The sequence below is a fragment of the Ruditapes philippinarum genome, unplaced genomic scaffold (genome assembly GCF_026571515.1).
Source record: "Ruditapes philippinarum isolate M1 unplaced genomic scaffold, ASM2657151v2 ctg143_1_1_1_1, whole genome shotgun sequence".
Classification (NCBI taxonomy): Eukaryota; Metazoa; Mollusca; class Bivalvia; order Venerida; family Veneridae; genus Ruditapes; species Ruditapes philippinarum.
The window spans coordinates 257,167-269,427 of NW_026862181.1; the positions used below are offsets into that span (position 1 = coordinate 257,167).

Genomic DNA, 12,261 nt, shown 5'->3' on the forward strand with positions numbered 1-12,261 from the left:
ATGATTTTGCGTAAATCAGATGTCACTTTTATTCGACAAATAAAAACGAAAAAATAATTAAAAGGGATATTTTCATTGCAGAAATTTATTTCAAAATATATAATACAGAATATTGATGTAATATTTGTGTTACTAATATGAAATGTAGGATATTTACCCCATTTATTTCTTTCAATATCTGCTCACGGAAAAGTCTGATATAGTCATTTTTACTTTAGTGCTGTAAATGATATTGGATTTCATATTTTTCATATTTTCAAACGTAAAATAAAAACTGTTAGAAGAAATTCAACAGTTTTACTTATGTAAAAGAAACTTTTGTAACTTTTATAACTTTTTTAAAATTTATAGTGGATAGCCAGAAGTGTTTCTCTAAACCGAGTAAACTTCTACTTCACAAAGGGTAAGAAAGTCAGCCTGGTTGTGGATGATCTTCAGAAACTTTCCCGTCACGTGCTGAGCACATGGGATCTTTACAGGTAAAGACGGCGATGCTGGGGGTCCGGCGTAGTATGCGCAGTTAGTTCCGATATTGTTGTCTGAATCTTGTCGGGTAGGGGAAATCAGTAACTGCAAATTCGAATTCCTGTTGTCTACAAAATATACACAAAAGGTGTTAAAATCAAAACAGATATAACAAACAACTTACTTATATTTCATTAAGAAAAATCTGCTCGGGAAGAAGCAGAGGTAAACACTGTCAAAAAAGTCAGGAAATTTCAATAATCTTGACTAAAATTTAAATGGTGCAAAACAGCACAATCGTGTGTGCAATACGTCTTAAACAATACAAAAAACTTTGAGTGCATATTGTTTTTATTTTATTTCTGCTTGATGTTAAGTAGCAGCTTGTAAGGTATAAAAAATAAAAGTACCAGAATATAACTGTTTAAAACCATTTCAAGCTTCTGTTAACACTTATGGGTACATTTAGCATCATAAATGAAGATATTGTTTTCTTCTTTAAAAAAGGCAAACATGTGGCTTATATATTGTTTAATATTGGATTTAGAGCCTCTTAAATACAACTGAATTACTTAAGTGTAAATTAGCAAAAGAAGTTTAACTATATGCTCAACTTGTTGGAAACTGTAACAAAACATCAAAGACTTAAATGTTTTTATGAAATAAAAATAATATTATTTTGGGCTTAATGTATGTTAAGGGTAAATGGAGATAAACATCTTATCAAGTATAACAAGTTTTCTTTCCGGCAACTCATTACACTATACCTTTAATACTCATATTTGTTTCTTGAAGGAATGTATATATTTTAGTTACATACTAGTACTTTGCACGGCTAGGTTATACTCGTATTATTATGGACATTATTACAAGAACTTTCGTATGAACAACCTTTACAATATATTATAATTATTAGGAGCATACTGGGTACCCTTATAAAGTTGAAGTTTACTTAAATACTTGACTCTACTTTGAGAAAAAACTAAGCATCAAATGAAAAAAGCACCAAACAGCCGGTTGTATTCTAAAATCAAATCGTATTTTAAAACAAAATAACTACAAAGAAAACAAAATAACTATAAAGAATTTAAAAATATACATATTCATAAATTATAACCATGACATCAGCCAACTTCAGCAGAATGTTATAAATCTTCTTACTGATTTCCGAAAAGTTTCTGAAGAAGATGATAACATGGGACACTTTGGCAACGCGCTCAAATTCCATTCCCGAATACGAATAATTATTAGCTGTGTGAGCACAGTACAATAAACCATCTGCTTGATCGTTGTTGTCACGGTTCCCATCCGTGGCTAAGCTAGCTGCAAGAGGTCTAGCATTGTGCACGTGTGTTGATTCCTGCCACTCGTCAACAGCACGCACGATGCGATCTGTAATGACATACTTGTTATCCAGTATAGTATATACAGTTTTCAATGACAACAATGTATATATTTTTAAGATTGTACGGCGTTGTTGGAAACTAAAACCAGTAAGATTGGCTGCAAGCAATGTCACATATACTGAACAGAAAACTGATCATTACTATACAAAATGAATTTGTACAGTTACAATTGAGAATTACAAGAACAACATAGTCAATGTACATTGATAAATGAAGTTTATAATATCAATACCGTAGCACTGCCGTTACTGAAAAGGCCATGTTTTTTAAAATAGTGTATTGTTTGTTTTTAACATTTAGACAAATTAGTAAGTGCTCGTTATGAATGAAAAAACACATAGGGATAACTGTAACTATCTTGTAGTTATAAACCAGTTATTAGGCCCGATTGTTGAAGTGTATGGGGATATTTAATTGCTGTCTGTAGTTTACAAATTATTGTTTGAAAAAGAATACCGGTAAAATACTTTTAGAAAATACAAATAAATATTGTGGTGCGTATTCATGCTAAGAAGCAAATGATGTATACACCAAATCACGGCTATGTGGTTTTAACCGTACTGAAAATAGCAGAATTATGTTGTTTTATATATAATAAAAAAGAATCATAAGATATATCTTTATACCCAATAGATTAATTTTGATATGAAATGTAGACGATTTTACAATTGACTTACATTAACTCATTGTGATTTCAAACAAACTGACGAAATATTTCAAGAATTCCATCCTTCCTAGTAACAGTTCCTCTCTCTGTTGGTTTAAACATATTTATTGCATATATTTTAATCATACATTATACAAACATTCAGTTTCATAACCATACTAACATAATACACGCAAAGGATTTTGACGGAAGCACTAGGTGCTTATTAAAGTCAATCTCCATTATTGATAAATTTACAATAAAACTAATACATGGCTTGTAGATCTATGAGCAAGTAAAAAGCATATAAAAATGTGTACCACAACCGCTTCTATTGATTGTATACAAAATATTTTTGAAAAAAATACACAAAACTAGGTTATGTGGTAAGGCTCTTGCATTATTTGTAATTGATAGATATTTTAATATAATATATTAATAGAAAAAAAAAATAAAATAAAAAATCTCTGTTAATTGTCAGTTCACTTCATTTACAAAAAAAGACGGACTTGTCTATCAAGTAACTTAATACAGTTGTAGCTGACTGTCATAATTTTTTTTATAAACATTGATTACGGCACGAATTATGAATTCCATTAGTACTATAAACATAAATTTTGATAGAGTGCTACTTTGCCATATCATTTTCCTGATTGTTTTTGTTAGACAAGAAGTGGCGTTCTTTATAACATTCACTCCAAATTAGAAACTTTAAGAGTATACTGTTTGTCTTTCAAATTTTACTAAGCGTCTTTACGACTGAAATCATTTTACTAATATTTCTTTTCTTCTTCTTGGAAATTGAACTTTATGAAAATAAAGGTGATAGCATTCGGGTCGGGGTGGGGATTGGGAGGGGGACACATTATGCCCCGGAAATGCATGTGTTTTTTCTTTTAATTTCTTTAAATGTAAAACATGTGTTAAATAATGTTTAAATAATGGATAAAGTGTATGTTAGATGTTTTAAAAAGCTGAAAAATATTAGCGCTGAACATAAACTGATGTGTCGTAAAGAAGCAAAATGTAAAGAAAATTCTGGAAACAAAGTGATCCCTCGGAAGCATTAATCACAACAAAATTACATAAGAATTGCAGACTGAGATAATGAATAAGTACAATAGTCTTTTAACTGCCATACAAAATTCTTATTCACTATAATTCTACCAATTGCCAACAGAACGAACTAAAGATGCAAAGGATAGTTTGAATATCTAGCAAATGAGTATGTTTTTGGAAACTGTTACAAGATCTCAAAAATAAACAGATTTTCTTGGGCATAATTGACCTTATAATAGTATACCGCAAAGCTTTCAACGACTTTGACGAGAGTCTTTATATTTTAGACTTGGTCAGCAAATAGGTTATGCATGTTCTTTTTATGAACATACATTATTTTAATATACCCTTTAATAAACGATTCGTATCAAGCGAGTAATTAAAAACCCGTAACGAAAGACATTGCTAAAGAAAAAACAATTCTAAAATACCCTGTCTCTTTTTAAATTATTATCGGTACATAATCTAATTATCTAAAGAACACGTACCATCATAATAAACTTTCCAGTTGATGTCGGTTTCTGTTGAAGGTGTCACCAATCCATGAATGTATGTTGTCAGTTCACAAACGCGCGTGTCCGAATTGTAGTTGACAGACGTACAGTCCTCTACGTTATCACATAAGAACGAACATTGTATTATGTCAGTGTTTAAATGTTGTACTAAAATATCAGAATACCGTGCATTATTCGACGAGAGAGTAAACTGAGTGAATATGTGAGAAAGGACAGTTTTAAATGACATAAATACAAAAATTGTGACACATTCGAACATCAAAATCCTCTTCTTTTCATGTAACAGTGTCATTTTTAAAAATGTCATTTTAAAGGCAAATTACAATTAGTCGCACCATATTTCTGTCCGGTACTCTAAGAACGAAATGAATTATTTTACGAAAAGATGAATTATTTAAACTTGTTCTGTAATTATAATATGACCCGCCGCAAGAACCATTTTATTTTAATCCCTTCATAAATCTAATTATTTCTGGAAGATAATTATTCAGAGCTGTTCCTACCAGATGCTCATCAAAATCCAATGTCGAATAAAATGTGCAAGTGACTTTCTCAAGGTCAGTATTAAAAGCGCCTCAAGGTCTCAAACCCTTTTAGATGATTTCAAAAAATAATTTATTAATTAAATAATAATTGATAAGGCCCAAAGAATCTATAATTGCCTTTTACTAAGCGATGCAAATGTTCCACGAAAGACTGCGTTAAATTGATAACGTATAACCCGTCACGTATCCTTCTTACAACGTTGAGGCAAAGGCAAAGGGAAAGCTCCCTCGAGAGTCATAAAAACAAAGATTAACAGTTCAAATTGCAATCTGACTCGATTTAATTGAAAAAACTTGACAAAATGATAATTATTTATACTGTAAAATGAGAGAATATGCTATATTGTAAAACTTCAGTTTGATAATAATGGCTGTCATCTCTTTTCAGGCTTATTTACAGTGGCATTTGGAACACCTGTTATCTAAAACAATATAGACTTACTTGCAAAAGAGGCACTGTCATTAAATCATACATCACATAAGTTTAATGCACTGCATATTTTATGAAAGGTACAATGAAACATATTGTGTTATTTTCAATTGATGATTTTTGGCAGTCACCTCTGCGAATTCAAAATAGCGCGGATATTAGTATATACCCCCAAAATAGACCTCTCCGCGAAAATTTGCTTCTGAGAATTCAAATTACAAATACAATATTTTCTTTTTATAATCATAAGAATGGATTTGTAATATCAAAATTACATTATTATCGTTTGTTACGAATCTAAAGTTATTAAAAGTCATTGCCACTGGGTTTCCGTTCTTTCAGAAACGTTTTAATATAACATTCATCATTGAATCTTTGCAAGAATTTTTATATGGCATTGTGTTTGTTTGTTTGATTGGGTAATATGTCACACCGACACAGTACAATTCATATGGCAACGTTCAAGCTTTACTGGTGGAGGAAGACCTCAGGTGCCCTTCTGCGCATTATTCAAGGCACGAACGGACACCTAAGAAGAACCACCAACGTTCCGTAAGCCAGCTGGATAGCTTCCTCACATAAAAGAATCCAAATTACCTATCGTGATTCGAACCCAACAGCTATGAGTGGCAAGTGTGTTTGAAGTAAACGACCTAAGCCACTCGGCCACGGACATCCAATATGGCATAATGAAAAATAAACAATATGTATTTTCCACACACCCTTCGAGATAGATAGATAGATAGATAGATAGATAGATAGATAGATAGATAGATAGATAGATAGATAGATAGATAGATAGATAGATAGATAGATAGATAGATAGATAGATAGATAGATATGAAGGGCACTGCTTATTAACAATTTTAAAAACATGATTAATACGTAATTGATTATTTCTGTTTCCTACATTAAATATAGACATTAGCAAGAATAACATTTTTCTAGATTCCATACCGTGTATAAATCTAACAATTTTATTTTGACAAATTTGAAGCTTACTTTAAAAACACTTGTTCAGACTGGGGTACCATGAAGAACATGGATAATCGACACTATATTAATGCTGAGCATAAATATGTTCTAGTCCTAAAATCTAAAACATTGCTTGCCTATACAAAACTTTAGACGCGAATTCACTCACCTTTTTTTTTTGATTACTATGAACAACAGATTCACCTGACAAAAAATCATCAATATTTAAACAGTACTGGTAAACTGCTTGACAGCCTGACCAGGAACGATGCAGTGGCTGAACTGTGCTCTGATAAATTCAATGTGGCTTTCTACCTTGATCTGGATTTAAAACTACCAATACAACTGATACCAATGTCTTGGGCTAGTGCCGGCTGACTTTGGTCTACACTGGTCGCATTAGTAGAATATGCTGCTGCCAGCAGGCGCATTCTTAGATATAATATAAATAAGGCAAGCCTCAAAGCGAGCTTTTTGACAGTATTTATAATATATAACACTAGAGGCTATATTGTATATGTATAGTTATTAAACCCGCCCGCGATTGTAGACTCTCGGTTGGAATCACTACTACAGGTTACTCGTACACATTATTGTCACCTTTTGAGATACGACCGTTTCATGTTTTGTTTTGTTAACACTTGAATTCATTCGTCGCAGAACATAAATTCACTGAGAATCAAATTTCGGAATGATTAATCCATTTCGGGAACAGGATATCGCGAGACGGAAACCTATATCAAAAGTTAATATTGACTCAGCGTCTATTTCTATTTATTCTATGTTTTACAAAATGTATGAAATATTGTTCTGTATACTTGAATCAGTCACAATTTACATATATTACTGCCGTATGTTTATTAAACGATCGAGAACGCACTAAGTCCCATTTCGGGAAAAGTATTTTTCCCGAAACTTCGCAGTAGTATAGATGGTAATTGGCAAGGTGTTTCAAATGTTAATTTTGCATGTGAACCACACTGAGACTGGGAACTAGATAGTACTGATTTCTGGCTGCTTCTTGGATAATAAAGTAGGGAACCTGAGTGTACAGGGTACCAAAATAACCCCGAATGAAGAGCAGGCAAACAAATTACCCATATTTTTGTTAAACTTCCCGCAAAAGATTTCAAAATCATTACTTTTGAAGACACATTCGCTATTGCAATGCTCGCTTTGGTCTGCTGTTCGGAATCGAAAAAAGTAGTTATAACAATAATAAAATGGGGAAGTCAATGGCCGGGTCCGCTTACACGGCCTTTGGCTTGCCCGGCTGGAGACCGCGTGCTTTTAAAAGGAAACCAAATAAAAAAAAACAAATTAAAAATATATGGATTTCTATACCTATCAGTGAAATTTTCAGTGTCATGTCCAGTTTGGCGCCGCCATTTTCAATGTAAATCAACGATAATAGGAGTATTCCGATAACGGAACAAACGCAACTTTCGGCTTAATAACAATTGTCGAGGTGTTCTAAGAGAAAAAGGAAGCGGTGCTTGAAATAAAGAATGCCACGTACAAAACGGAAAATGTAAAGTAAAGAATGAACAACTTCCCACCTGATTTCATATCAATAATAATGTATATATTTTCATATTTCTCACTGATAAGTTTGATAATTTTTTTTACTGTATTGCTCTACATGGCTTTTATACATAAGATTAGTGGAAATCACATTAACACGCGCCGGACTAAATCTAAGGATTGGTGACGGCATGCATGGTTCAAACCCTGTCAGGGGCAAGCCGTTGATACATTGAGCAAGAACATTTACATTTATTGCTTACTACTGGCTGGTTTCAAGAACGGATTCGAGAGTGTTTCTTAAACTTATAGCTTCAAACACAATCGAACTAAAATTAATTTGTATAAAAAAAAGTACAGAACGCAACTAAAGCCGGATTCTACAGTTTTACTAATGTTTATGATAAAGAAACATAGAAACTGCTCATGAAAAGAAAGAACAGAAAAAGTCAATAGCTTTTCTCCTCTAAACCGAGTAATCCTCTTTTTCACAAAGGCAGCGGATGTCATTAAGGTTGTGGATTATCTTCAGAAACTTTCCTGTCACGTGTTGAAAGCATGGGATCAGGTAGAGACGGCGATGCTGGGGTCCGGCGTAGTATGCGCAGTCAGTTCCGATATTGTTGTCTGCATCTTGTCGGGTGGGGGAAATCAGTAACCGCAAATTCGAATTCCTGATGTCTACAAAAAAGAGAAATAAATCACAAATATCTTACACATATTTTGTAATGAAAATTTAACAGGGCAAATACAGATCAATATTACCAATTTTATTTATGAAAGATCATCACCATAAAACTACTTACTGAGTTGTGAGGAATTCCTAAAAATGATGATAACATGAGACACTTCTGCAAAACGCCCAAATTCCATTCCCCAATAAGAATAGCCACTTGCAGTATGAGCACAGTATATTTCATAAGTCACCTTATTTTTGTCGTCGCGGTTACCACGCGTCAAAAGCAGGCATAAAACGATCTGGTACAAAAAACATAAACACACTTTTTAATTCGGTTAGAATAAACATTATTCAATTACAACAATGTTAAATTTAAAATATACATCGTTGTTGGAAACTAAAACGTTTATATAAACCTAACAAAAAATGGAAGACTACCCTTGATTCTACGATATTTTCAAGAGAGGATCACAGAATTTTGACCAAGGGTAAAATTTATATTCAACATCAGCTTTAGTATTTTAGTTCTTTTTTTCAGACAGGATAATGAGCCACATTTATTATTTCTTTAGGTAATTTTCAATAAATAAAATCAACGTCAAAATCTGAGACTTGTTCGACATATAAGCCATATAAGATGACTTCGAACTAACGAGAGTCGACTGTAAATAATAATTCAAAGGATACGCACCATCATAATAAACGTTCCAATAAGATTCGGCTACTGTTGAATGTGTCACCACCCCAGGAACATATGTTGTTAGTTCGCAAAGCCCGTGTCCGCATTGTGGTTAACAGATGTACAGTCATCCGCGTGTCTGTTCCCATTAAATTTACAAAGTTATTTCTCAGTATTCCTTGCTTCATGTGACTTCCGTTTGTAATCGCAAAATGCTTCCTCTAAATTACAAAATAATGAAGATTCTAAACAGATTTTTTCAAATGTCATTACAGCATATAAATAATACATTTACAATAAGAAGGTGAAGTAGCGAATTCAGGTCCGGACTTTAGTGCTGCAGCCCCGAGCTCAGGTCCAAAGATTATACTTTTAAGCTTAGCTGTAATATTTTTAAGTGTCAAGTTGAGCTGAAATTATTAAATATTTTAAAAGGTTTACCTTTGAAATGATCAACCAACATTTGATATTGAAAAAAATGAGATAGAATACCAATCTGCCTAAATTATAAAAAGACTGCCCCACTCTTTTTATATTAGAATGTAACAGGTAAATTCTGATGAATATTCACAAAAATGAAATTGTGTCATGTGAGTTATTGATCATAAATGCGAAGTAAATTTAGAATTGAAAGGAATTATTCGAAATGTAAACTTATTTTGACTTTCATGTCCTTACTCAGTATATACACTTGGATCTTTAATGTCAGTTTCATACTTATTGTTTTTGCGTACCGCTTTATCAAACATTTAATTGAAGTCATCTAGCTGTTAATCTCCTCCCTTGGACATGGCCGAGTGACTCGATTTGATTGAAAACACTTGACAGAATGATATTTATTTATACTGTAAAATGAGAGAATGTGTTATATTATAAAACTTCAGTTTAATAATAATGGTTATCATCATTTTTCCGGTCTATTTATTGTGGCATTTCAAACACCCGTAATCTGCAACGTCGATATAGACTTTCTTGTAATTTTCTGGGTAGTGCATGCGAATTGTCCGTTTGTTCCAGACACCCTGGTTCTTTTACATATCTGATGTACCGCTACGATCAATGTAATCACTGTTTTATAGGTATAATTATCGGTAGGGCCATTTGAATTGCCCCCCGTATAATCATAAAATCAATATTGCGGGAGTCTTTGCTTTAATCTCAAACAGTAACCCAATAAAATAAATTCGTTTTTCTCACCTCTCAAAGTGACATAATTTTTAAATTTGCCTAATCGATTTGCTCTGCTTTAAATATTGGCCAGTCGATACAAACTTAAAAAAAAGAAAAAGAAAAAAGAAAACAAACAAAAAACCAGCAAAAAATAAACAAAACAAACAAACAAACAAACAAACAAACAAGAACTGAGCTTTCAAGATAATAGCGCCGGTATGTATTTTAGGCTTTATTCGGGCCAATCCGCCTTTTTAGGCACTGGGTTACGGACTCCGATAAAAGAGCCGGATCAGACTAGAATCTTTGATGTGCATATTGGCCTTGATATATACCAGTGGCAAGGAATAATCGTTTACGGTTCCAGCAAGTTAAAGATTAATCTGAAATAGGAAAAAAATTTAACGTAATTCAGTGTTGGAGAAGGAGTACCTCTAGACACTTGCAGAAATCATGTTCACACAGTAGTAGCATATCGCTTTTGTGATGATTCTTACATTTTTCATGATTTTATATAATTTCGTATGCAGATATAAATAAGACTTCCTAAATTGTATTTCGGCGGGTGTAAAAGGTGAGATTCGTTCAAGCGCCTTGTTTGGTATATACTTAAAAACGGTATTTAGTCTGATGCCACAAAACCTTCTTTTTAAGTCCCACTCATAGGACAAAGGAACCTTGAATCCCTATTTCCCTCATAAAAATCATGTTCTAACTTACGCTCCACTACTCTTCGCTACGCAGATTATTGGATCAAAAACCTAGAAATGATTTTAAATGGATTTAATGAGACTGAGTAATTTATTCGTGAAAGAGAGTAGTTACAATTATGAAGATGTCACGATTTCTAATAATTCTATTTGCGTTAAAGATAATAAATTTTTGGCGACCTCTTTCATCCGCTCTCTTCTCTTTCTGCTATAAGTTACCTTGATTTTTTTCTTTTCCTTTCTGTGTTTACCTGTTTAGTTTATTCAACAAACGAACATACTCAGTTATGTACATTTGTACTTTTAATCTATCTTCATTTAATTAATACATGATTCTATTTATAAATTCATTGTATTACATTTTTTATCTTTTTTAAATGTTTATAAATATGTTTTCTATCTTTTAAGTTATAATTTTGATTCAGCTTCTCTCATTCCCTCGGTATGTGCACGTCGTTGAAGCAGAGACAACGGCAAAGAAATTGGAGATTGGTCTTAATTCGTTTTACAAAAGACCCTGACCAACTGCCAAGCTTTGTTCCTGTACACGGTGGGCGGAGTAGAGTCGAGTTAAGCCTATTCCACACTCTTCGATTTAGCTTCCGATGTCCTGACTGAAGCCGAGGAGAATGGCCCTGAGGATGGTATTAGTTGTGTGAAAGTGCATGAGCCCTTAGTAAGCGTGACGGCTTGAAAGGTAGGCCTTTTGCTCGGCACCAACAGATTTAATCGGGCTACCGCCTTCATTATTGTCTCAAGTTACCGTACGTTCTAGGTCTCATTGAACTGTATAGTGAACTAAGATTTTATCTCTTATGTTAATACTCGGTTGAAATGACACTGAGGTAAATTAACAGCACATAAACCTTTAAGGGCATGACTTGTGACATATCCCGGGTATCGTACTGGGTAGCAAAAGCTCAAGACAACACATGCACATCCGTGCAGTCTGTCCAAGTAGTATTCTGTTAGTAGCTTAAATTGTGTATCCCTTAATTTTCAAATGGACTTTTCCAAATTCAAGTGGAAATTAATAACAAAAAATTTCAGGAGGTTAAGAGTTAGTTCACGAGATTTAATGTCCGTTCAAAATACGGACTGAACTAATTTGTAAAGCTTTAGACAGAAATATTTTTAACCTGGACAAAACCATTCATCACTTTAGGTACATTTTCATTATAAGAACTGTCTGTAGAGCGGACAGTGTATGATCCGGCGGCACAGATGTGACTGCTGATCTAGGCAGAGTCAATTGCCACCAGCACGATAAAGTTTTCTGTCGATTTGACTGTATGTTTTACACATATCACAGACAAAAATGATACATTGTGTCTATTTGAAAATGAACCTAAATCGATATTTTCTGCAAAACTAATTAGATTTTTATCAAATAAGATATACCGACAAATCTTTATCGATGTTACAGTACAGTCATGACACTTGGAATTGATTGACAAT

At 33.1% G+C, this 12,261-nt stretch overlaps 1 protein-coding gene across 1 annotated transcript; it reads right to left on the minus strand.

Annotated features, from left to right (window-relative positions):
* Positions 1-247: 247 nt before the first annotated feature.
* On the minus strand, positions 248-6,472 carry LOC132718195 (uncharacterized). Its single transcript, XM_060701829.1, has 4 exons — positions 6,379-6,472; positions 4,065-4,184; positions 1,627-1,857; positions 248-593 (listed from the first exon to the last, which is right to left on the minus strand). The coding sequence occupies exons 1-4, from the start codon at positions 6,470-6,472 to the stop codon at positions 373-375; spliced, it is 666 nt and encodes a 221-aa protein (XP_060557812.1). The 3' UTR covers positions 248-372.
* Positions 6,473-12,261: the final 5,789 nt, after the last annotated feature.